This window comes from Anopheles funestus, chromosome 2RL (genome assembly GCF_943734845.2).
Source record: "Anopheles funestus chromosome 2RL, idAnoFuneDA-416_04, whole genome shotgun sequence".
NCBI lineage: Eukaryota > Metazoa > Arthropoda > Insecta > Diptera > Culicidae > Anopheles > Anopheles funestus.
Genome location: NC_064598.1, coordinates 48,913,968 through 48,941,917, shown reverse-complemented (window position 1 = coordinate 48,941,917; position 27,950 = coordinate 48,913,968). Strand labels below are relative to the sequence as shown.

The following is a 27,950-nucleotide window of genomic DNA, read 5'->3' as shown; positions in this document are numbered from 1 at the left end:
ATTGTCATGTTGTTCATTCTATCGTTTATTACCACCACGCGCGTCCATCGTACATTAAACGTGGGTTCCTTTCGGTACTATCACCTGCCTATCCCGAGCTGCATTCGTCCCGTTACACTAGCGTGTTAAGATCGGCGTACGGGAATTGTTTTTTTTCTTTATATGTTTTTTTTTCTTTTCGTTTTACTTCCTCAATGTAATAATACACACTACATGTTGATCGTGTGTTTATTTATGCTTATTCCTTTTCACTTTTTACTTTCATTTTCCTTTCATTTTCCCTTAATTATTCATCAGAGAGCTATTTACTCTTGTGATTTAGTTTTAAACTTATTAACCTTGCTTTGTTTTTCTTTTGCTAAAACATTACATATTTCATCACATAAACACGTGGCTTCCTCCATTGAACGAGCCTCGAACATCTCGCTCCCTCATTTCCTTCTCCTTTCTATCTCTTTTTTCTCTCACTTATCTTGTTTCTTTGCTTTTGTTTAACGGATAAGAAGGATGTAATTCGATTAGATTTACCATAATAATATGCTTAGTTTTTCCTTTTTTTTTGTTTTTATTCCTCCTGTAGGTTGTGGTTTCAGACCTACCCTTCAATTAATTAGCCAGTATGCAATAAATATATGGTTTTTGCTTTTTTGTATTCTTTTTTTTTGCTTGTGTTGAGTTTTTGTTTCTTGTTTTGCTAACATTAGCTTTTTTCTTTAGTGTTAGCCTGTGTTTATCTCAAACTGTTGCACTGTTGTTGTTTGGGTAATTGGTTTATTTGTTATGAGCTCTGTTTAATTTTCTCTCTCTGAATTTAATTCCCATCCCACAATGCGTCTGATGTAAACGGGAGTTGTCTAAAATAATAAGAAAGAAAAGAAAAGAAAAAAACATTTCCATGGATTTTCCTCTTCGCAAAGGGTCCGATTTCATAGGGATACACTAGTAAAATTGCGTCATAATAATAATAATTCGTGCTAAAGAAAGTTTTCGAAAATGATACTAATGATTATAATTATAGTAACAGGTCGCATCTCTACTTATTCCCGTGCCCCCGGGGGGCGGATGTCCTTTAAGCTTTCTATTACGACCCCTGTTAACAACATGCTGTTTTACCCTTATCTTCTTCCGTTTTAATCACACAAAAATGTACATCGCATAAGCTATCGCTCAATTTGTCAAACAGCCTGCGTTTCGTGAGTTGTTGTTTTTTTTTCTTCTAATTTGCACGTGTAAACTACTGCTGCGCTATTGTTTTTTTTTTTGTTTGTTTTCAATTGAGACCACTACGCTGTATTCTGTTTCTTTCCTGGACCGGCAGGACCAGAACAACAAACGCTTCTCCGGTAGGCAGATATTACACGCACAGTGATTCACAACTTTCAAACTTTCAGCACACTGCGATGCAGGGTTACTCGAACTATACGCTACTATCAGGTCAGTGTAGTGATCGCTGCTTCTCCTGCCTGTGCTTGTTTTTACATCCAACCAAGTATGGAAGTTTTGTCATGTCAGATCTAGTAGGTAACCTTCCTAATTTGCCAAAACACATACCATCTAATATGAACACTTTCGGTTATTGATTTTCTGTTTCGTTTTTTTAACACCCTACCACCCATCCGCGACGACACAAACTGGTTTCTACAGAAAACGAAATTAAAAAAAAAAACAATAACAAAAACGTTTCAACTCTTACTATTAACCACATTTTGCTTCATCAATCAATCATTGAAGGACAGATGCAAAACAGCACCAATATAACCGACATTAAAAATGAACATCACCGATACGTTCACCTGTCACCTGGAGTGTCCTTTTGGGTGTCCTAAGTAGAATTTGGGCGCTTTTTGTTGTTACGTGACAGGATCCCCTTTTCATTGTAGAAACAGTTTCATTTTTCGGAGTTGCATTACTTTTTTGTTCTCGTTTTGCTGTTGATAGAGATTGTTTTTCTTTTTTTTTCGTTTTATTTCAACTTTACTGCTACATATGGTTCTGCCGCTATTAGGTATGATTCAGTTCTGTTTGCTCTGTTCTTCCATCACTTGAAGTCGATAGAAGGAATGAAGAAGGGGTAGAAAGGAAAAGGATTATTGGTTGGGGTGTTACTTTCCCTTACTGCATTGTTTTTTTTTCTCTCTCTCGTTGTTGTTAACGCTTTTTTGCTTTCGTTTTCCAACACTGACGGCCCTTTTAGTCGCGTTTGAGGGGAAGATGCTTAGAAAAATTGTGGGCTACGTATGTGTAGAAGGACAATGGAATCTTCGAGAAAGGCCGACGGATTGACAGATGAAGAAGCGGGACCGTGAGCAGTTTAGAAGATTTCTACAGCATGCTAAGATCACAAAGTTGTTCAGTAAGTGAGTAAGTAAGAAGTTACCATTTTTGTTTCATTTACGTTTTAAGGTCGGTTTGCACACTTCTACCATTATCCAAAACTTGGCTTTCAAATATCAGTTTGCGCAATTTGAACTAAGCAACTTGATCATGTTCACATGCTCATGCCATTTTCGTAAACTGATCCTCACTACTCCTCCGTTTTAAAGAACGAATGGGCCTGAAAAACTCAAATTCTCTCCCTCCAGTCTTAAGCTCCAATCTTAAGCCAAATGTCGATTGCAAGCAAATTTCGCACAAGCGAAATGGCTTGCGCAAACTGCGCCTAAACGTAAACGTATCCGGGCAAGCGTTGTGAAGCGACCGATAGGAAACACAAAATGCGTTACCATGACATTCTGATAGAGATCAAAGCTCTGAATCCATCATCATCATCACGCTCTCTGTGTACATGTCAGAAAAAGCAAAAGAGAGAGAGAGCGTAGATACAGAGATTAAAAGGAATTTGATTTCCTGCCTTGCTGTGCAAACAGATGGACAGTTCTTTTGCAGAAAAAAACGCCCAACTGGAACTGCTCCCTATGCTCATCGAGGTGTATTATCTTCTTATTCAGTGAAACGACCTGCGCTAGGCCATGCCCCCTCGGATGTGTTTCTTATAAATTAAGTTATTCATTTTATTTCATGCTGCACGAATGTTATGCAAGTATACAAGCCACGCAGTTCTTCATGTTCTACTACAAGCCACATTGACGGTACATCCGTACGTATTATTGGAAATAAATATCGATTGATCTCACCCCTCGGTGACACATGGAGGGCGGCCGTCGACCTTTTTTATGTTTTCAACAAATTGACATGAAAAGGAAGTAACAGAAACCATACTTTCGTAAGCACAGCATAGAGTCGGAATTGTCGGAGCAATTAAAAGACAGAGAGAAAGAGCTTATCACTGCGTCTTGTGTATGTATATGTGTGTGTGAGTGTGTGTATGTGTGGTTTGTAAACAAAGAAAGACAAAAACCCTAAGATCACGCGCGCATTTGAGAAGTGCTGAGTGTAAGTCCATTTTTCTTCATCCGCACAGCATGCACTCAGTAAACTCCGAAGTAAGATATCAGTTTAATCGCTCAGATCATCGTTCTGATGGTTGTTGTTGGCGGCACCATTATTGTTTGTCTTGTTTTGCAACACAAGGCTGCTGTTTAGGTTGCCGCCGCCGCCGCCTCCTCCACCTCCTCCACCACCACCCCCACTGCTGCTGCTGCCACCTCCATCTGCACCGCCGCCGCCGTTACCGCCGCCACCACCACCAGCGGCCAAACCCATCACGCCACCATAGCCGGGTATGCCACCGATGGAGCCACTACCGCTACTGCTTCCACTGTTGTTGTGATGGTTACTCTACAAAAAAAGCCCAATTTAGTAACAATAATTTCACTCCGAGCCGCACGCATCACGTGCACGGATGCTTACCGGACCGATGCTACCACCGGATGACGGGGCGGTCGTTTCCTCCTGTGGCGAACAGTTAAGAAAATCCCATATCAGGATGGTATCGTCGTGCGAACTGCTCACGATCTGGAATTCATCGAATTGCAACCGGAATACGCGACCGGTATGTTCCTACAAACGAGACAAGACAACGAGACCATGATTTGAATAACAATTAGAATAGCAAGCACAAAGTGCCGACAAAACCACACTTCATCCTTCACTTACCACCAACGTTTTCAAGCACAGCGTGTTAGTTTGTGCTCGAATGTCTAAGGCAGCTTGGAGATCCCATACTTTGATTTTGCCATCGTACGCCCCGCTAACGATGCGCTTCGAATCGAACCGAATGCAACGAACGAGCTCTTCGTGGCCCTCGAGGATTCGCAAACAGGTACCACACTCGATGTCCCATAGTCTGTGGAAAGGAGGTGACATAATTTTCATTGAAACCGTTCCATTTCATACCCGGCGGTGTGGCCATACCTTATCGAATTATCTGAACTACCGCTAACCACTAACCGGTCGCGATACTGTAAGCAGGCGATGCCTCGTTTGTGGCCGTTCAGCGTGCGCAAAAACTCACAGTTCGTCGAGTTCCACACCTTAATCGTACGGTCGCCAGATGCTGACACGATGTACTTTTCGTCAAAGTCAACCACGTTCACTGCGGCCCGATGTCCGACCAGCACGCGCCGCAGCCCAATCTCTGTCGGTGAAACCATATCCCACACAGCGATCGAACGGTCCTGACAGAAGGAGAAAACAAATAAACGATTAGCAAGATGGATTGGGCTATAGTTACAAATGTTGGATGTTGCTGTCTGACAAATGCTCATATCTTTTTACCTATTAATAACATGATTCCCATTGTAACAAATCTTTCTAGCTTTGTAACTTTGAATCAACGGTCGAAGGTGAGATTCAATTAAATACACCTCTAAGACACGAATCCTAGCTAAAATTGAGGAACTTCTCAAATCTTTAGTTGCAGTTGAGAGAACGATCCAGTATTGGATGGGTTTATGATAAAATATGTAATTCGATTGGAGCAACTTCGTTTTCTTCTTGTCGTAATTGGCTTGATAGGTATTCAATTCCTAAGCTCAGGTTCAGAAATAAATTAAATTCAATCTTCTACCTGTGTACTATTATCCCACGAGTCGATTGACGCCATTATGGGATCATAACATTTCAATCTCAACGTATAACGAGACCTAACAGGTGGTCCAATAAGGAGATGTGCGTTGTCTGATGTTCTTGAAGCTAACTTTTTTTTCGCGACTTTCACTAATAGGAAACACATCGATAAGATAAGTGTCTTTTGTGTCTGTATCACCCGTTTTACTATTAACCATGGATCTTTCAGTTGGAAGAGACAAAACAAACAAACTTAAACCGAAGATCAACTCAAATACTTTTGTTGTCAAACGGCAATTTCTAATGCCTATGAGAATGTCGAACCACACACGCTCACGTATCTTTTTTCATTAACCTTCGACGGAGGATTCAAAAACGTTTTTATCCTAATCCCTTTTCTTACGAAGCTAAACTAAGAGCCGGAACAGAACTAACATAATAAATCCCTGTTGTTATCTCAACACATGCATCAGATGCATCAGATGGTATGACTGTTCCTCTTACTAGTACGCGCATTCCGATCTGTGTTACCACAGCTTCATACACACCTTTGAACAGGTCACCATCATGCCGTTGTTGAAGCGCAGATGTAGTACCGCCTCACAGTGATGTATTAGAGTGTTGACCATTTCGCCAGTGTTCACGTCCCACACGCGTACCGTCGAATCGCTTGACCCACTAATGATGACCTTATCGTCGTACTGTAGACAGAGCACCGATCCGGTGTGCCCCGTTAGGATCTACGGTAAAGACATAAACAATCGATTCCAGCATTAGCCATTTGGCCATTCCCAATCTTGCCCGTAAACACGCGTACCATGCAACACTGGAGCGTCGAGCGACTCCAGATCTTGATAGTATTATCCCGCAGGCCGGACACTATCTTGTCGTCGTCGTACTGCAGACAATAGACGCCCTTTGAATTCTCTGACCGGCAGTTTATTCGCTGGAGATTGTGATTGCCCGTGCGCCAGTTGTTCTCGATCGCTTCGATGTCCTTCATGATCTTGGGGAACAGTTCGCGGTAGAATTTGTGTTGCCGCAGCGTTACACCCGGCCGCGGTATGAATAAATATTTGATCCTGTTAGGTGGTAATAGAACGAATTAAAGTTATTAAATCTTTCTTTTAAGAGTCTATGACACGGTGCTGCTTACCATCCTTTACGTTCTGCTAACCCCCGCCATAGGGAATCGGTGCGGACGTTTCGTTCGATTAGCTTCTTCCATAGCATACCTTCGGAGATGACGCGGGACCATTCTTTGCAAACGCGTTCCGCCCTACACAGCGACTTGGCGTCCAGATAGGAGAGAATGTTTTCTGCCACGTGGTCTAATCCTTTTGCTGGGGGAGAAAATTAATAGAGAGCAAACATGAGGGTATGTAATGCTTGTTTTGGCAACAATAGAATGTATTTTTTTTTTTGTTCAAATTCTAACAAATGGTTATATTAAACATTTTGTACCATAGTTGTACATTTGGATTTTATGTTCAACATTTATTTTGTGACACGAAATCAGAAACAATTTCTTTATGTGTTAAGCCGTAAGCTCCCATTAAAGAACAGCTTGATATAGCTCCTGCCGCTCATTTGCAAGGATAATTATAACACGGCCAATGCGACGAGGAAACCAAGGGAACAGGTCTAATCAGATTCATATCTTGCACGTAATATGTAAAGACCGTAGTGCGCCCGAAAAGGTTCAACAAACTCACAGGAACCGGAGTAGGTTCGCACTAAAAGCTTTAACCCTTATTTCTCTTTACCAGTCCATTCCGTTGTACCCTTTACCCTTTGGGGGTTAATTACTTAAAATCTTTCGGCACGCAAAATTCCTTTCTTCTTCTGTGTGCAAAACAACCAAAAGAAGAAAAAAGGTTAGATTGGCAGATGGCAGATTATGAGACGGTGTTAATAACCCATTCATGAGGTTTTGAAGAACATAAGGTGTGTGTGTGTGTGTGCCTGCGAAATGTGTCAAATGTCGTGACACCACGACACTCTGACGCTGTATGCTAGAGTAAGCCTTTGCAGCTTACCTTAATTTACGTGACAAAGACTCGACAAACAGACCAGATCGTAATCTTCGATAAAGGCAATGTTCTTTCTTTCTGGGTCCTTTATTGCTAGACGTTATAATTAAAATTTGGAGCAGCAACTATGAAAGGTTGCAAAGGGAAAAAGTTTTCTTATGCTGTGACAATTTAACTACACAATTTTTAAAATGGCGATTTGCCACGATTATTGTTCATCTTTTAGTGGACAGATCTTTTCAATTAAAAAGGTCTGTAAAGGATTTTCTAACAGCATGATCAATCGCGAATAACAATCCACAGGCAGTTATATTCCATTAAAATGTGTTTTTTTATATTGATTTATTTATTCAACTTTAGATTAAAATATGCAACTATGGACTTTTTTATGTTTTACTTCACTTTGGTCTTTTTGAAAGAACCAAAATTTAGAAAGGAGTGTTCGTAATGTGCAGCAGATTGCTTAACAAAAGGTAATAGATAATAGAGGAATGTCAGACGCTTGTATATGTGTTTCCTGTACACGCTACATCGTAATTTGTCATAGGAACATTTCCGATTTGAGACCAGCTGACCGTAACGTACATATGTCTCGACACTCGCCTATACCACACAAAACCCTCTAGAACCAGGAGAATCGAACTTCTGCAATTAACTATAATCCAATACGATTCCATGTTACGGATCATTATCAATTCCAATGAAGCGTCGGCTAACAATATTCCAAACGTCATTTTGGACGGTGCTAAAAACAATATCACAACTAAACGACAACCAACAAGAGACCCCTCAACCAACAGTTTATGGATGATGCACAAAACACTCCCGAGTTGCCAGCAATCACTTTCGATTAGTTTCGGTCATCTTTCTGGACGATAAAAGCTGTCCACCACTAAAGCCGTTTCAGGGGTTGGATAGCTTTAGCTTTTTGAGATTAAAATAGGTCACTAAAAGATACTCTCAACCAAAAACCCAAGCGCCCATTTTACACGTTGGGTCAAATTTATCTGGCCTAGTATTGAAACCCTCGCCGGGCCCTGCCATAGACAGGAGACCGGAAAGTCTACCCGGCATAGGGAAACCGATATCAATGTAGGTTAATTGAGTATTAAACGTTTTCGGAATGGGACAAGCGAAACCAATACCCGACGAAAAGGTTGAATCGGGGGCCTTGTGGGAACGAATTATAGCCATCTTTGGGGGGTGGAGAGAATAACGTTTCGACGCGAAATTACACACCCATTTAACACCATTTGCGGTAAAAAGACTATTTTTGCAATCTTTTACTTTTTGATGAATTTTGTTTTGTTTCAGTCGATTTTATAGCGTATTGGACATAGTTTAAAACATAAATTCGAAACAGTTTCCAGCGAAGCTTTTCGCTAAGAGAGTTCTTTAATAATTACATTTACACCGTATCAGTTAATGGCACAGAACGGCAATTCGAAAACTACCTTTCTACCTTTCTTTGTTTGCTTTCCTTGGGAAATCCGCTTTTCAAAAGTGTTTTAGTTCAATTTTCCCAACAATTCCCTTCAGACATGTCGGGATGTTTCCACCACGGCGAAGTAAAATTGGTCTAGACTATAAACATTAAGGTCATAACATAATTCCTTCCTCAGTCTGCACTGTTTGTCTATGAGAAGCAAAGTTTTAGCAAACAAAAGCAAAACCCAGCATGGGGCACAGAGAGAATGATGATCACAATATGGAAAGAGAATGTTCCTCGGAATGCGTATTCCATTATTTGCACCTACTGTGTTCGTGGAAATTAGAGGTTCTCTTTAGCTTTCTCTCTCTCTCTCTTTCTCTTCTTTGGGCTTTCACCTTGTTTCCTGTTTCTCAAACTTATCCCGAGGCGGGGCAAAATGCTTAACATTCTGAACCGAGAAAAGCTTTCTGCAACTGGTGGTGGTCGTTGGTTCCCACCATCCTCTGTGCCTCTGGGCTTAGATATGCTTGTACAAAACAAACACAACTATTCTACCTGACCTACGGGGACAAAACATCTTCCCGGTTTTGTCTCGACAGCTCGATCCTCATTTTGACCTACTTTTGCACACTTCCTGTTGATGGGAATGTGTAGTTAGAATGGTGGTTTTGTGGCTACGATCGATTTCTGCGCATTGGGTAGTTAGGGCTAGCGTGAACGGGGTGGACTCATCCCTCAACAAACAATCCGATACTTACTGGGCAGCAGTGTGATGAAGTCTCGCTGGAGCATCGGTTTCAGGTAGGCGTTGATGTGTCCGTGCTGGTAATGGCACATGCGGGAGAGAAGCTGTTCGACAAAGTCCACCTGGTTGGCCTCGTTCCATTTGGAGAAGTACGACAGACAGGTATCGCGTTCGGTTTGAAACGTCGGTGACGGTTCTTTCTTTCGTGCCGGATCGTACAGTATCTGGGTGGTGTACTGTGGAAAGCATAGAAAGGAAAATCATAATTAGCTTATTGTTTGATCCATACCGGTCGATAGGAAGAATGGTTCGAGCGCAGAGCAAACATTTTTAATCGATCACCACGAACTTGGTTGTCTCTTGTCACAAGGATTTTATTAATTTATCACGTTCATCGTTTCCATGACTGAATAGGGTGCAATCAAAATCCTACCAACACTTTGACAGTTTACCTTATGGAGCGCTCTACGAAACTTCAAACAATTAAAACAAACAGGACAGGGGTGCTTCTGTCAGCTGACGTTTATAGTATGGAACATCCAGATTAGAATCTTCTTAAATTCTTAAGTAGATTTTAATGGAAAAAACATAGTATTTTTACGTTTTTATTCAATACCATCTGGAAATGGTACGTCCGGTGTTCGACTCGAACGAATACACGCACCGCCAATATTTGACAGAAAGATTAATGACATATCTTTGTTGGAAGATTGTTTACTCTTTTTTAAAATCTTCGACTGGCGAATCGTTACAGAAGCAGAATTAAAAATCACAGACCAAAAAGTAGCCCCATTTAAATAAGAAATACGAACTGATTTTTTTATCCTTTCCCCAATTTGTATCACCAAAGCGAAAGAATCCCGCGAAACATTTTTCTTATTTTTTAATAAATAATAATTCCATCAAATAGATAACCAAGAAATGGGCAAGGTGGGAATGAGACTTTTCAGACATCATTAAACTGCTTTCTTGTGTGACTTCTTTGTTTGAAATATTTGTCTGATGAATCACATACATAAACCTCATTGGGTTCGTCGCTTGTTTTATTCTATGACAATAAAAAGCGTTCGTTCGAAAGGTGCAGGAGTCCAAATATCCCGATCAATCAAAAACATAGTAAAATATTAAGTAAAGCGGATGTGATAACATATCGGGCTTGTAAACTTTCAACAAGCACTTTACTAAGTAAAGCTTAAAGATAATCATTTGGAACTGAAGTGTGAACTTATAGAGCACACTTGGGCGTCTCACGATTCCGGTCTTCAAATAATCCTAACAGTAATCCAGTAAAAATACAGCTCTTTAGAAAAGGTTTACTGGCAGGATAATGTCATGTTACTGATAAAACCACTAAGTAAGAACTCTTCCACTAAGTAAGAAAACCATTGCCTACGTAAAACGTGCAACAGGTATTTTGAGGCGAAACTTCCGAAATAAATGCTATTCTTTTGCCGTTTTATAGATTACTAAATGATGGTGTGAATTAAAAGCAAAACGTTACACAAACGCATCATTTAATATTTACCCTTTTTTTCATGCAATTTGCTTAATTTTGGCATTAGTTTGAACCAAACGATAATGCACAAGAAATTGTACATACCACACACACAGAGCGCAGACACAGGCATATATTAAGGCCAGCAGCTGTGTAAGGCCACCATCATCATCAACGTTTACCAGCAGCAAGCAAAAAAAAAGTGCAATTGTTAAAAAAGCAACGAAACCGCGTATAAACGCGAATTTGATGTTCACTGGAAGGCCAACAGAAAATGGCACAGACATGGCCCAGAAATAAAGTATAATCGACTACAAACGCACACACTCCCATTAAGTGCATTTATTGAACATTATTGCAGAAAAAAAAATAATAAAACGCATTTAGCAGTGAAAGTGTTTCCGGATTTTCCAACAAAAAAAAAACAATCATTTGGACGTTGCGTTGCATATCACACATACTTAAACACTTAAAGAAAAAGTATTTTCACCGAGCGAACAATTTTAACAATTTATAGAGAAAGCTTCAAAACAACTTTTAATACTTTTTCCTGCATTTTAGAGTTTAAAACAAATATTTGTACTTTTTGGTTTGACTGATTTTCCGACAATAGTTAGGTTATGGTATTAATAAAACTTGAAAAATAATTATTAAAAATTTTAGTTTAAGTGTTAGCTAAACTAGTTATCAACAAATTGATCAACTAGTTGCAAAACCAAACCCTTACGGCTGATGTGTGTTGTGAAGTAATTAAACAATAAGGAAATGAATTTGTTCGGGGTGTCCCACATAGCCGAGCTCATTGTACAATCGATAATGTATCAAACTTTCATAATGGTCCAAAACACGCAGGGCTTAAATATGCACGACTACACACTTGGGGGAAAGTTGCCACCACCGTAACATTTTGTTATAATCGTCTACTCATAACTTATATTATTGAATAAAAATTTGTTTAGATATGATTTTGGTACAATGTTTTGTGAGAAGTTTCAGTTCTTCTTTATACTAGTGACGTAAGCTGGTGCAATGTCTAAATGGCTTTTTTAGGCGGCAAAATACATACAACCCATTTTGTTTCAAGTCCATATTGTTCCCTCACCAAAATTCGAATAAAACCACCCCAAAACACGTACCACAAAGTACGTGAAAATTAATTATATGCCAATAGACAAAACATTTAAACGAAAGAACTGGATCAACGAACATTATTTGACCTGATTTCGTTTCGGGTTGGCGCTGGTGGCTGCAACATATGCGCTCCCGGCGGCGCTCTTCAATCTATGCGCCTCCGTTGGTACTGAGCAACACCAGCACCAGCAACGGTAAACAAAGCAAAACAAAACGAAGGGAATCTCCTTGGCTTACATTTTGTTTTTTGGTATGATAGTACGAAAAATTTGCATCGTCCAAACACAAAGCACAGCGAAGTTGCAACCGTCTGCATAAAAAAAAACCCTGGCACGACCTCATATGGCCGATGTTCGTTACACATTTTTGTTTTTGTTTTGCACATATTTTATTCTTCATTCTCGTTGGACGTAGTTGTTTGCTGTCCAATTTTGGTTTTTTTACATTACACACGGTGGATTATTTTTATTGACGAGTTTGCGTTAAACTCTAGCGCAATTCCATCCAAATAAGCAAAGAGTGTCGAGAGCAAAACCGGACAAGGCCAATGTCAACGGCGTAAAGTGAACCATGGCCAACAGAAGAAAAAGAAAGCGAACAGAATAAGGAGATAGGAAATGGAACATGGTACCGGACGGGCCAACGATACGTTGCCACGAATGAAAACAAAGAACCTGAATTGTGACTGTCATGATGTTTGTCATCAGTCACCCCGTCACTAAACGCTTAGCAATTGTTGCGTTTGCGAACACGAATCATTTCATTTTTCAATTTTTTTGCCAAACTCCATATTAAAAAAATTGCGAAAAGTCGCTCTACGTGTATTTTCAGCAAAAAATCGCTATTCGAAGCGCGACTTGACGCCACGACAGTTTTCTGTAATTGATGTATTTTAATGCGAATTTGTTGAAATAACTTTCTTTTCATTTAAATAATGAATAAAATAAATAAAATAAATAATGAATTAAATAATGAAAATGGTAAATGGGGCGGCCCGATGGTGCATGGGATAACCGGCGCCAGTCCACACGGCCGGACCGGGTTCAAATCCCATCCGGACCGTCCCCCCGTAGCAAGGACTGACAATCCGGCTACGTGGTAAAATAAGTCTAGTAAGCCAGAAATGGCCGGCGTGACCTGTAATGTCGTTAAAGCCAAGAAGAGAGAGAGAATGAAAATAATAAATAATTGAAAAAAGAATAAAAAACAATAAACAAAAAATTAAAAAAAAACTATAATTGACGCAGTGGGCAAAAACATCTTCGTTCACTTATTTATCTTGTTACTATTTCTTCTGGCTACCGCAAAAATTATGTCAAGATTTTCCACCGCCAAACACACAAGAAAACAAAACGGACAAATCTGCGGTACTGTTAGCAGCATCCGTTGTTGGTATCACAGAAGTCTTGAGGAGTTCGCAAACGCGACAATTGCTAATCATGTAGTGACGGGGTCAAATGAACCGTCATCGAAAATTGTACCCTTTCTGGTTTAGGTTGGTGGTAATGGAATTGGATTCACATTTACGATTCTCGAACCAATTGAAAGGAAAATGTTTATTGAATGGATTTTATTTGAGAAATATAACACTTAGTGAAAACCTCATGTCTAATAATGGCAATTTAATATAAAAAAAATATAATAAAAATAATGTTCTGTCACTGGAGAGGGTTTATTGAAACATTGGGAAACATGGATAAAGATAAAATTTTGTCAAATTCAAAGACATAATAAAACGTACAGCCATACAATAATTACAACATTTGTGTCATTAATTATGAAAACAAACGTATCATCTTCATCTTGGCCATATGTCTAATCACATTTGAAAGTGAGATTTTATGTGCTGACACTCTGCACTCTGCCATTCAAAGTAAGCTTTTGTAATACATGCCTTTGTTGGTGTGTGAAAATTTCATTAACATTAGCCAAGTCACCAAGCTGTAGCTGGGGGGTTGGAAAACAAACGGAAAATAGTGGAAAACACATTTTGACCCAGTTACGAAAGCGACGGTACCAGCACTGCATATGAAACAAGGCACACAAAAACACTGTTGAAAGGTAACTGGTTTTATAGTGTCTATCGAGATGCTTTGAACCAAAAAATATAAGACATAATAAAAAAAACGGTCTTGAGTCACTTGATAAGAAGAGGATAAGTAGCTAAAAAGCCAGCGAAATCTCTTCCAAACTGATGATGCAACGCGTGTTTTTCGCAATATCATAACCATACAAACGCAACACACGAACTGTAAATCATTTCGGCGAAAAACAAACTAGATTGTAAACAAGCTAGGGAGGAATTTCCCACACTTTATGGCCAGAAAAGGGAAAACTAAGCGGCTGACACGCACACAACAATGCGCGCCCGTTTAATGAATGCAAATATGACACAAACGCCGATTGAACAGCTGACGGGGAACGGTCTTTTTTTGGAGTATCTATTGCATGTATTGCAATGGTTCCAAAGTTCGGACAAATAGTGAAATCGATATTGCGCAGGTCAACAGTACAGTACCGGTCTGGAATCAAATCTCGAATGGGGGGTGGTGTGGTGCTAATAATGGTTTGAATTAAAAAAAAAGTTATTCTTTAAGAACGGTTAATCATTCGAGCGAATAAAGAGAACGTTGAAAAAATGAAATCAGTTTCAATTTTCTTGTATTTTAAATGACCATACTGGAGTTATTTTTTGTAGAGTTTCCATTTCAAAAAAATAAAAACTCTATCTCAAATATATTACTCTTAAATCGAACGTTTTACAAACCGGCCAAAGATCAATACGAAATTGTAGCTTAATTTGAAGCTGTGTATAAATAAACGATGGGATTCCTAGCAGTGCAACCAATATAATCTGCCAGGACAAAGGTGATGACGATGGCAGATACCTAGAACACATAGATAAGAATCGGGAGCATATTTAAAATGAAAAAAACTTTTAATTAAATGTATCGCTTTATCTTGTCGAAGTTAGTAAACTGAGTACTACTTATCTCCTTCTCTCTTCAGCGCCCCCTGTAGGAAATACTGTTTAGTTTCTGTCTATCTTCAAGATATGCACTCACCAATAGGGAAAATTTAACTAATCAATAGCATCCGAATGGCGTAGAAACCTTGTTCATAAAGTCGCTCCCAATTTATGCAACATTGCCTTTTGTACGGATTGCTATTATAACCAATCAAAAAGACGTGACGCACCTTCCTCAAAATGTGGCAAACAAATCATTTTCAGTAGGACCCAATATTCTATCCACAAATGTCATCAACTTTTTGGCGAGACGAGCCTTTGAAAAGGTGTGCTGAAAAGGTTTGATGCAATTGATGCAATACAGGCAGTACTTCACCCTTTTTCTTAAGGGCATGTATCTTCTCATCGATGTGGAGGTGTCTTCAACGAAGCTCCCACGTACGCTCGAAAGCTAAAAGTTGCGCAAAACTGCAGCATCAGTTTGTATAGGTGTAGTGGATATTTCCTGAAAGTTGCTCAAAACTTCCCTTCATGTAAGGGAAGGAATATTTTTAATTATTTCGATACATTAGCATTCTTTATTAGGCATGCAAAATTACATATTTAATCCCCTAAGAGTAGTAAATTGATGAAAATTCCTAAAACTGAAACAATATTTAATATCTTCAACAAAATTTGCACACAATACCTCATACTGCGTATCGTACAGAATGACGCATACGAAGGTGCATGGAAACGGTTTATATGGATAGGCGCTTCATGATCTACTCTCAGAATTCTACAATGTTCTGTAATCCCTTTTGACCATTTGAATGTTCCTAATGTAAATACCACAGCAAAAGCTGGAATATCCGATGATGACAAAGAGGGCACACACTTATAACTTCCGCTCATTCCGGTTTCTTCCAGCAAGTTTCAAGCTACCTGTCCTCAGTTTATCATGTAAATAGAAAGGGTTCGCGGTTCTCTTCACGAGAACCAGCCAGCTCTCAGCAACGCAAGGCGACATTAACCCTTGGCCGTTGTGATCAGAGAGTTGACCAGAGCTTTTCCGCAGAGGATCGAACGCATAAACGATTCGAGCGGCACATCCGATAGACAAACAGGTTCTAAACGAGCTTTTTTTTATCGCTCATTAGTTTAATGGTTCGGTTGAAACGCGTACAGACGATCGACAGGCAAATCGGGAAAGATCGAGTCAAAAGAAACGAACAACTTACATCCTGCGACAGATGTATCATGCATATTAGCTTCATCGACTAACTTCGCCAGGTTCAGTGAGAAACTATTACAAACAGTTCAATGATTTAGGCGTTTATCAGGCGCTACCATTCAACCCGTATCACTTTCCTGTGTTTTTCTTGAAGGGAAAGTTTTTAGTAAGGAATGGGTCAAACTACTGACCCATCGCTGGTTGATCCAATGGTTCTCTATCTTCCAAATATACAGCGAAAGTTTTCAGGATTCGTTTATAAAACATTTATCTATTTAAACTAATTTATCTAAAAGCCTTAAGTCATTTTATTAATGTAATAAAAATACACAATTTTCAGAAGGCTTTATTTGGGGGAGTAACTTATATTGATAAGCTTTCTTCAAACCCGAACAGACATCTAAAATCAATACATATTATACATTTTACTGTGTGTCCAATTTTTACTTACTTTAAGGTTAACTCGAATGGGCGAAGTTTGTATCGAAGGCGGGTCAAGTCACGCATGCACTCTACAATTTAGCTTGAGTGAAGCTCGGACTCTCTTCAGTTACGAAGTGAATAGATTTTCATTTCATCCAAAGCACTTCATCCTACCCCTTTGTATGCAGACTTTCCTTTCCGACAGACGACCTTGTACAGAAGAAAATCATCACACACAGCTCGAAAACATGCTTTGGTTGCCACTTTCTCGAGTGCCTTTTTTTAGGGCACCGCGGCCAGACACAGCGGAAGCGAAGGTGAAGAAGTGATGAATTTATAATTTGATCTCATGGAAATAAAAGGCCTCTCCCTCTATAACCTGTGCCACTTTTCTTCTTCAAAAAACACACATACATGCACACATACAGAGATGCACTAAACAACCACACCCATATTATGTCAAATGTATCAATCGTGGCTATGCTTCATGCCTCCTGCATGAGCGTAGCTAGTTGCGTGACCTGAATTTTTACTTTTTTCCACCCTCGTATACCATTCGACCGTCAGACGGACGGATGAAACTTTCAACCAACGAGGTATTGGGTCCGTGTTCGGATACTAGCTTTTCCCCAAACATTTTGTGCTAAAATTCGGAACAACACACCGTTTGCCAATTGAGTTTGTATTCATTAAATGTGTTTGGCGCAAAAAACGAAAAACATTGCAAATAAAATAAACAAGTCTGTTTTGCAATGAAAAAATACATAATTAACTATCAGACTTTCAATGATAATTCAAGACCCTGACGTTCTTCATGCCAACAAACACCCAAAAACCACCAGATATTGTAACTTGAAGTACGAAGATTCTCTATTTCTGCTTCTTTAATTTTTCCCCTTTTCCCTTAAATGTTAACGGTTGTTATCATATTTTAATATATTTAAATAAAACCAATAGATATAATACCCTGAGAGAGAGAATTATTATTATTATTACTATTTTGTGCTCGGTTAGAACGGCCTGGCCGTATCAAGACTTATTTTACCACGTAGCAGGATTAGTCAGTCCATGCTACGGGGAGACGGTCCGGGTGGGATTTGATCCGCAGTCCTTGCCGTGTGGGCCGGCGCCGTTTATCACATACACCACCAGGCCGCCGCCCCAAGAGAGAATTATTAATAAGCAACAAAATTAATCGGCTTTTAGCAAGAACATGATTCAAATAAATCATTAAATAACATCAATAAAAAAGGTAAGAAATCCTAGAATACAGCTTAAAATATTCCCTATATTAAACATTCCGCTTTGCAGATTGCATCAAGAGTTGCATTCTTCTTGGAAGCGTCAATATCTTGTTGATTTACAACCATACTGGCCATAAATCAACGACACCACTATGAGCCAGTAACTAACGGAAGCAGCAAAACAGTTGGCACTATCTCACTACTTTTGTCTCCTATAGATCTTGTCCCGATCTTCAACGCCTTTTGCGTAAGTGTGTGCGTACGTGTAGTTCTGCTGTTCTTAAAGTTACTGGCAGTAGATGGAAACGATACATGAGCATCATGAGAACAGGTTGAACATGGACCGGCAGAGCTTAACATACACCTTCGCCTCGACCGACTTCCTCCCTTTGAAAAACCTACAACACCAATCTCGCAATGACCTCGATTCAAAGATTCAGGTCGCTCTCCGACAAACCAGGCCACATACAAAAGGGTTGCCGAGAGGAAACGGTGCAACAAGGAAGCAACAAAAGGGAACACGACGGTCACCAACTAAATCAATCAAGGCTAGCAACGTCAGGAGGAACCGCAGAGTGTAACCGCGCTCGTACTGCGCGCACAGGTGACACAATATGCCCGAAGGTTTTCTTCCTTTCATACAATGACCTGCATCAATGACGGGAGCGCGCTTGGTTGTGTGTGAGTCCACACATCATGTCGCACTCGGCGCCTCGTTTGAGTGTTGTGGCATCCAACACACATTATAACTACGATGGCGTTGTGTTGCCCTTTAGCACCTTCTAGCGCTAGAGCAGACAAGACTTGTACGCCAACTTTTACTGGACCAACCGATGGGTGGCAAAAGCCAGCTTCTTATCTCCTCTGGCAGACGTCTTCAATCAAGGGCACAGGGAAGAGAAAGAGAATCCGCAATAGCGCTGACGGGGTGAATAGGGAATCTCTTATGTACCGTTACGGAACCTGATCTGTGAAAAGGAGAAGGAAGAGTCTTATGCTCCCTTCGAGGTCAAGATTTTTACAAGCTTCAATACTCAGACTTTCAGTTAGTTCCAGATTAGCGAATGGATAATGATTTATTCGCATTTATTTAATGGTAAACTTAAGTCATAAAATCACACAAAAATAAGATTAAATAGAACAGACACCATAGAACAGGGGATTTGAGTTAAAGTTAAATGTTTAGAGCTTTAAAATAAGGAATAATAACTCCTTTCTAGCCCCTATGACTTATGACCTAGACCTTGTTCTACTGCAACAAGTAATTTGTTCGATAAATAGCTTCAAAAAGTACATTTTAACTAAAAATTTTATCACCATATTTATGGAAAATTTGATCCACTCAGATCCAAAAAAAGGCCACCAAGTTGTCATCTCGTTCGATTCTAATCGTGCCCTGCTCAAACTCTTCAAATTGTGTGGATCTTTCTAATCTGAAAACTTTGTAATAAAGTTTATCTATTATGTAAATTATTTTCGAGATTATTATTTAGTTCATTTGTATGGTTATTTGCATTTAAAGCTAAACAGTTCACTCGATTTGCTCCTCATTTCTATTAACAACGTTCAAAGACGACATTGGAAACAAGAACATGTCTTTCGAATTTCGGCCTCCGATATGTTCTACAACGTGTGCGTGACCTTAGGATTGATTTTTGGGTTAAAACTTCATCTTCTTGAGAATATCTCCAAATTTTTTAAACGAAATAAAGTCATCTTTGCGTCTATTGGACCCATCATTGATTCTGAATAGTTTTTCTTGAAAGATCAGGATCATCATTTTGTCCCGACTCTGGCTCTTGAAGTTGGGTTCAACTCTCCTATCATTATTGTTACATTGATTTTCCATAGATTTTGGCATCTTTGAAAATTTTCCTGATGATCTCCTAAACAATTTCCGCATCGAACGATTTGATCGCTTTTGACGAACGCGAGATCCTCAAACTTTCAATTTCTGATTTTCGTTGATTTTGTCTTTTACCTTGATTTTACCTTTTGATTTGATGGTATATTGAAAAATATTGAATTTGAATTCTTATTATCTGCCTTCCTTTATGCATAAGCTGACTTCTTATTTATAGTTGGATGTCAATAGCATGATCATGTTCTTCCTACAATATCAAAATCTACACATCTACATCTACATCTACACACCAACAAAATCTAAATCTATCAATGTAATGATTATTTGCACATTATTAACCCTTTCAAATGATCCAAAGTTAATCTGATAAAGGTGATAATGAATATCGCAAGGAAAGAGAAATAAAATTTATGGAAGTATTACCTATACAAAGCGTATTTTGAGATAAAACGAAATGAAATGTTCAATTCGATTAGTGGCTCAAATATTACATGAAAATGTCATTCTAAGCCATAATTAACACCATTGTGTTTCTTCTTTTAGCTTAAACTTTTTGCTTATCTAACAAAAAAAGTATAACCATTTGTTATCTGACAGGATTTCCTTTCCATCGCAAAACTGTATCCGATTTGCAGTTTTGTTTTGGTTTTAGTTGCACGCTTATCACACCATATTTATCACAATCACAAATTGCCATAAGCAGTAACAATTGTAGAGTTGACCGGTGTTGTTTCACGCTTCTCTCGCAACAATGATCGTCGTTTTTCCTTCAAGTGTAGATTTTTCCTTTTTCATCAAGCAGATGATGGTGACGCGAGAGTCGGGGGCCAATTACGATCGGTCGTATATAAATTGATTTATTTTTGGACCACGAGGTCAGTGGGACTGTGTACCGATGTTACGCTGCATGCAGCAAACGCAGCAAACGCATGCCCCACACGACATATGGCACTGGGCGGGGAGGCGCGAGTTGCGATTCGTGCCCAATATTTAATTACAAAATGAGTTGCATCTTCGGGAAAATGACAAGAAGACCATTTGGCTGAACAAAAAAAAACGTGTTCTATGCACGAATGTTACGATTTAATTGCATCTTACAGGTGCGACAATGGAAGGCAACAATCGCACTGGTATACCCTCAAATCAATTATTCATGACTCATGATGGTAATACACAATTAAACCACCGATAAGATAACAGACAGAGCACACTTGAAAGGCGAAGGAAATAAATGAAAACGATGATGTTAGATGGAGCTAACGATGCATTGCACTGATGCAATATTCACGATACGCAAAAGCATCAGGTGGGTTGCGTTTTTATTTATCTGACAGGCACTTTTGAGTAGCTGCGTACACGCAAACTTAAGCTTAATTAATAAATATATGGTTATAAAACACCGCATCGAAGGAAAGGAAATTTTAATAATGAGATTATTAGTTCCGCGTTAGTATAGAACGAGTAGAGTATAAACAACATCGGCTTAGTATTAAATATAAGTTTTAGTTCCCATTTTGTATATCATTTGTTTCAATATTTGATTTAATACGAAGCTCTCTTTCTCTTTAAGCATCGAAAACTTTTGATTCAATATCTTAACTCTTCAACCTTCCAATGTATAAACAGCTCAACTTAATTGACAGTCGACAGTTGACAGTAAATTGTGCACGCGATTCAATATCTAATGTTACCAATTCTGCAAAATACAGTAGAACGTCGATTATCCGGGCTGTTCGGGACCAGACTTATGCCGGTTAATCGATTTCCACGGATAATAGTCCCTTAAATGTCAATGTCCCTTATATATCTAGATAAAGTGTATATGGCATCTACATACTGTACTATATCCCTGTATATAGCAACACTTAATTTATTCTACAAATCCAACAGTTGGTCGTCCTGTTTCAGAAACATATTTAAGGTACTGGACCGGTACAGAACGTTTCAGTAAACGTATTACTCCCTGGACCATTGGTTGGATTATTGGCTGCTAGAATTTGTCCAAAAACATGGCATCTGTGTTCAAAACTGATTCTGCTGATTTCTGCAATGGGAGTTAAAATTTTGTTTAGAACGTAAAATAAAAACTTGTCAAATATATCGTTTGCTCACAAATTATTTTAATCATCCTGACATCAGTACAAATGTTCACCACCGTTGTACAGCTGTCAATTTTCGGCGCACGGTTAATGCACTCCCGAATAATTGACGTTCTGCTGTATTTTGTGTTGCAGCATCAACTATGTACGTGTGCGTAATTCACTGTAGTGTTTCCACTGCTATCCTATCCCATTATGTGTGGTGAAAATTGCACAGAAACTGTGCAAAGCAAACAATTACTTTAACAACTAGGCTGCTAACTGCCAATACTATTACAATACTGCCAACTGTCGCTTATTTCACATTGTTTTCCTGTACATCAAACAAAAAATAACGAAATGTTTCGTAAATTTTGTTTCACTCAAGTACTGCAAATTACCAAAAGCACATCCCTTAGCGGTAGCTGTTTTTCCTTCACGCGGCAAATAAACGCTGTAATGAGACAACCTGAGAAGAAGATGAAAAACATGTAATCTGCAGTATGAGTCGTTCACTCTGCCCACAGAAACGAGTTCTCTGCAGATTTGGAACACACACACCGCCGAACCCGCTCAGCGAGGTGGAAAAGCACGAAAAAATAACGACATCTCCCCGTCCGGACCTATCCCAACTGCAATTGCAATGTGCAAGCAATTGCATCATCTTCATCCTCGTCATTATGTGCATCGCCTTCATGTTCTTCCGCGCCCGAACATTTCATGCGCAAGGAGCACTGTTCCGGCCGCAGTTTTCGCCTCGTTTTGCCATCTTTTCATCGTTTTAATCTCGTTCAATGTTGTGTTTTATTCGTATGTAGCTTTTGGTAGTTGCTTTTAGAAACGTTTTACTGCACACAAAACGAACAATTTTCTCACTCGTTTTGAATTGTTTTGAACATTCGTACATAAAGCAAAAAGGTAAGGAAGGTCAATATCGTGCGTTCAACTTTTTTGCGAATTTGTTTCATGCAGGCGCAACGGAAACGATCAGAATCAAGTCATAATAATAGATGGCCAAGATTTGACTTTCCGGTCCTTCGCGGTACTCTCGTTGTTTTCTTGCTCACGTTTCTTTTCATGAGTCCACTTCCGCTTTTGAGTCGCAAATGCACGCAACGATCTGTACCGATTGCATTGTATTGCATTAAACATTCGGGGTGAATACAGCAACAAAAACCAGAATCTGTCTCTCACACACACGCGACAGGCTAAATGTTCACGATTGCGTTCAAGCCATGTTTACCTTGTAGGAATCACCCTTTCCGATCGCTACCAACGCATATTGGGGTTCTGTTAGCCATTTCCGGTCATGACCAAAAGGTGAACATGATCGAAAAGTTGATGCTAAGGTTAAGCAAGGGAACGAAACTAAAGAAGTTTTCTTTACTTTTGTACTTAAAGTTTTTTAAATAAAAGATACGATCAGCTGCTCGACTAATGTAAAATAAAATTTTTAAGAAGTGTAATAATTTTTTGTTTGTAGTTGTTTGCTCCAACAGTATTTTGTTAAATAATAACTAAAAAATAGTTTACAATGATAAAAATAGTTAAATGATATTTTCACACAAAATTTGAATATTGTTATTTGTTATTTATTTATTTCATTGCTAATGCTAGTTTTCATTTTTAAATTCATATTGATACCGGTTTTTAGTTTTCTAACCTTAACACAATAATTATGAATCTGTATTTATCATTAACATTTTTGAGACGTTGACTATAGATTTTTGAGTTTTACCATAGGGAAAAATTGACAAAAAAACCCAGGACAAAATTTGAATAAAGAATTGCGATATGATCGTGTAACTACAGCTCAAAAATTGTTTTATAGATACCCGTCTTATTTATGCTATCATAGACCACATTATTTGAATAATAGTGGATGTATTGTGCGTTCCGGAGTGCTCTCACGGCTCCGGAGACGACTATTTACATGTTCGTTTTTGCTGTTTAATAGCATTCCATCCGGAAAACGCTTTCAAATAGAAAAAAAACTTTCAGTTATTGAGTACCTTCTGTAATTGGTTGTGCATTATTTTAATATATTCAATCACATTTCCCAAGGTTCAAATGTTCATTTTTAATTTACTTTTCTTTAATAACTTTTATAAAAATATTTATTAAATATATTCAAAATACAAAAGAAAGTCTAGATACATTATCCAGCAGAACAAAACAGTGGAATTGTGTTATGTTAACCATTAAAATACAGCTGAAGAGTACCAAATTATGAGATACATAAAATTGAAAAATACATTAAAATAAGATTCAAATAAAGCCCAGAATCTAACATGAACATGAACACGAACAAAACCTAAAACTGACCATTTTCTAAACCACCATTGCCCTCAATTTGTAAGGTGGGTTTTAGAGTTTTCCATTCCTCCAGGTCGGTTTCAATTCCACCCTTATCCCCCCCGTCCAGCAACGGTAGATTCACGCTGATGCGGATGCAAACGAAGAACTTTCTCTTTTGGAACGGCTCACCGGGTTGAAGGTGAGCGGTGAGAAATGTGCGTTTAGCTCATCGCTCATTACGAGAAAGTTTCACAACGCACCTTTCTCACTTGTCGATGCGTGAAAAATGCATTAATCATACACCCACGTGTGCAAAGTGTGCACTCATTAGCAAACACCGTTACGTATAAAGGATAAAAATTTAATCATCGTAATAGATCGAACAAAAAAAAACCATATTAATTTAATTCACATCCCGGGAAAATCCCCCCTCTTCGAACGGACGATTTTACAGCAACAACAACAACAGGAACTGAAGAAAAGAAAATACCGATTGCGGAAAACGGAAATTTATCGAGCGAACGAATGGAAAGTGGTATTGGGTGAAAATGAAAGGCAAAAGACGATGCGTTCGTTGCACTTGGCTGCACCACGCTGCTTGTGGTTTCGTTCGTGTGGCGAAAGGTTCCAATTTTTTTCGTTCCTTTCCGGGCAGGGAAACGCCACCGACTGGTACGACCCCACCGATGAGCCATATTTTCAATTTGTTACAACCATCTTGCTTTGGTGTGGTGTGCGGAGAAAGTGAAACTAATTTAATGCAACACATTTTCCACCCAGCTGCGGTTTTTTGTTTGGCAATGCACAATGCAACGGGCGTGTGTTGTAATAGGACGATAATATTTGTTGGTGCATTAAAATGCGCATATTTGCGCAATTTGCTGACAGTTGCAATCTTGTGGCAAACAAGCCTTCTACTGTTATTGCTGTTAAGTCACCAGAAACTGCTTAGGAGGAGATATGATTTACACTAACTTTTACCTGTGAATTGCTAATCCCGTCGTCCATGATTTTGTCCGTGTCCATTTTCATCATTTCGGTATCCAGGGTTACGGCGTTCGCTCACTACTGGAGCTGTAGTTCACTGTTACTACTGCTACTACCACCACCGCACGGGTAGAGGTTTTGAAGTCACTTTAAAGGTGCCCAATGGAGAGCCGAAATGCAGGCCGAAGGGACACAAGGGAGCAGCTCAAAAAGGGGGCACAATTTCGTTGGACAAAATTCGCACCACCCAAACGAAACGCACAAATTCTACAACGCTTTGCGTCGAATATATGCACACTGTACATGTAAAATTGAATCACTCTTTGAATGCACTGGCTTCTAGGCTAAACGCTACTGATACACAATGATAACAAAAAAACATTCAAATTTTCATTTAATAATTGCGACCGGACCACAGCGTGACAGTGAATGATGGGCAATGCAGTATGAAAGTAAAGTTTGCTACGTGTTATTTCACTTCCTGCCCGGCATAACAAACACTGGGAACAACATTAATTGATGTTCGGAATAATAATTGTAACTGCAAACACTTCTTCACAAACCCGCCAGTTGCCGACACTTTTCATCATCACTAGCCGTGATTCATCTGACACGCGAGGCTGCACACATTTACACACATACAATGAACAATTACAAAAAAGAAGTTATAAAGAGACGGGAATAGAAGAAAAGATGACAAACAACACACATTAATCGAAAGCCGTTTTCACGTACAAACAAGAACATGAAACAGCGTTAACTGAATTTATTTGGCGTCTTGTCTATAAACTCAATCAATAAGAAACAAGAGCTGCTCCGCACGGAATAAAAATACTTCCATCGATGAAGAACTCGCTCGTCCCCCTTTCTACGCAAATCGCTAAATAGGAACGCAGTTGTTGCTGGCGCAATTGAAAAATAATCACCCGGAGCGGGTCATTGCTTCGGAGCATTAGAATGCATTTATGCAGTATAGAGTATCCAATTCGGTGTTGTGTCGTAGCGATGATGCAGAATAACAAAACAAAAGAAGAAACCCAACTCGTCGATGAAACGAACTTCTCGCACTCGCAGTGTGGAACTCGCGATGCTCGCGCCACGTCTCACCGTTTGAAGATGAAAATCAACTCTTCCCACTGGGTTGCCTTTTTCTTGCTCTTTCGCTCGCTCTCTCTCTCTCTTTCCATGCTCCTTTTTGATTTCCACGTTCTTCGCTCCGTTACCATTGCACATAATGAGAGAAAATTTCCATACTACATTTTCCTTCCAGTTTTCCTAATTTTCTTTGCTGCCCGCCACGTTCCTCGTTGGTCAAACATGCACGGGTGAGCGTAATGTGACATTTCATTGGTTTCTTCATCTCTCCATTGTACAGATGAACATGAAGTTGGTGATGCGTCAGCCACACATTTAGCACGGGGGGGGGGGGGGGTAAGCGTAATTAAGGAAAGCCCAATATATTTTCATGACACAAATCCTCGCAACCACTGACAACCATACACACGCACACACATACACACAAATGCTCGCTATAACTGCGGATCATCTTCTGGCAAAAATGCTTTCGCATACGGTTGCTATTTTCACATAACAACGCGCTTATTCCGTTAGCTTCAACCTTCTCGATGTTGGGCACACACACAAACGCCTGTACTCACGCACACTCTTATGTAGTGCTGCCATTGTACGCGCGCGGGTTTGCTTTGGTAACTAAGAAGAAGGAACTGCTGCTGCTGTTCGGCCTGCTGTTACGTTTTATTTCTTCTCATTGCTCCGTACATACATACGCGGGCACATACACACATGTACACACGAATATGGCAGCAAGGTGAATGCTGTTTTTCGCAAAATTGCATCGAAATTAGTTTAGAATCGATTTAGAACCAACAGCAGCAATACATAACTGACTATCCGAATGTTTAATAGAAATCGATACGGGGTTAAGATGCCAACCCACACGATAACTGCCACTAGAAAGGTGAAACATTTGCAAGGCTCTTGCTGACGGCTTCACACCTTGCTTTACCATTTGCACATGAACTCGACGATTCAACATCAACACAGGCATCGTGCGGAACAACCGTAAATGCACTTTTTCTTTCCACTCTGTTCCAGAGCCAACGGCGAACAGGAAAAAACGTGTACACACGTCGAGTACATCCGCGACCGTAATCAATAAAAGGCTCGATTTCACATCATTCCACACACATGGCAGCACACCATCAACACCACCACCATTACACTGTGCACAATGGCGGCGAACTCGTAAACCTAGAATGTCACCTTAAGCGCGTGATGCACGGTATGCTTCAGAGCCGTGTTTTTCCACCTCACGGCAAATTCTCGTACGCAGCCGTTCACGTTCAGCGTGACAGAGAAGCTGACAGCGAATTGAACATTTGCAACTCTCGTCCGTTCGATTGACGACGCAAGCAAAAGCCTACGAGGAGAATCGCGTACAGTTTCAATGCACCTGCACGGGGAGCATGAGCAATCGCTCATGCCTCGGGAGCGTGTGTGTGTGTCATCGAGAGTTTCGTTTCTCTGAGAAAACTTCTTCCTTTCTCTTCCATATGCTCACTACTAAGAAAAAAAAAACCACACAAATTTCTGCTCGCCACTCGCATTGCACGCACACATGTACCAAACCAATGATCCACACTCTTTTGTGCCTACAAATTCTTTCAAAGATGTTTCGAACAATAAAGTCCGCTTTCAAACGAAACAAGCGAATTGTGGGTGCCAGAAACCAATTGTTTGATTTAATTCACCTTTACGTGCGTGAAGTACAGCGGAACAGTTTGATTATACGAATCGATACGCAACCCGAGAGCGAATATGCACTTCACGCTCGACAACGCCCAACTAACAGTTTTGACTGAGAATTTTGACAACATGTACGTTCATCGAGTTTAATGTCAAATGTCACTTCAAGTAACGTTTTGGTCGATGCGGTGCATCGATGTGTACAAATTGTGTTTTTAATGAAATAATAACATTTTATTTTACGTATTCCGTTACATTATGGAAACAATTGCAAAACACAGAAAGGAACAACATTTGAACATTTC

The 27,950-nt window shown here is 39.5% G+C and overlaps 1 protein-coding gene across 7 annotated transcripts; it reads right to left on the bottom strand.

The window, feature by feature from the left end:
- Nucleotide 1: 1 nt before the first annotated feature.
- LOC125764209 (beta-TrCP) lies at nucleotides 2-27,772 on the bottom strand. 7 transcript variants are annotated; one of them, XM_049428186.1, is made up of 10 exons: nucleotides 27,651-27,772; nucleotides 24,874-25,233; nucleotides 9,192-9,414; nucleotides 6,125-6,311; nucleotides 5,786-6,050; nucleotides 5,517-5,708; nucleotides 4,315-4,577; nucleotides 4,057-4,246; nucleotides 3,811-3,960; nucleotides 2-3,738 (listed from the first exon to the last, which is right to left on the bottom strand). In XM_049428186.1, exons 2-10 carry the CDS (start codon nucleotides 24,925-24,927, stop codon nucleotides 3,457-3,459), a joined length of 1,806 nt encoding a protein of 601 aa, XP_049284143.1. In that variant the 5' UTR covers nucleotides 24,928-25,233; nucleotides 27,651-27,772; the 3' UTR covers nucleotides 2-3,456. The 7 variants fall into 7 exon arrangements, with proteins under 7 accessions (XP_049284143.1, XP_049284144.1, XP_049284142.1 ...); XM_049428187.1 differs by having other exon boundaries at nucleotides 24,874-25,230; nucleotides 27,651-27,771; XM_049428185.1 differs by having other exon boundaries at nucleotides 24,874-25,499; nucleotides 27,651-27,762.
- Nucleotides 27,773-27,950: the final 178 nt, after the last annotated feature.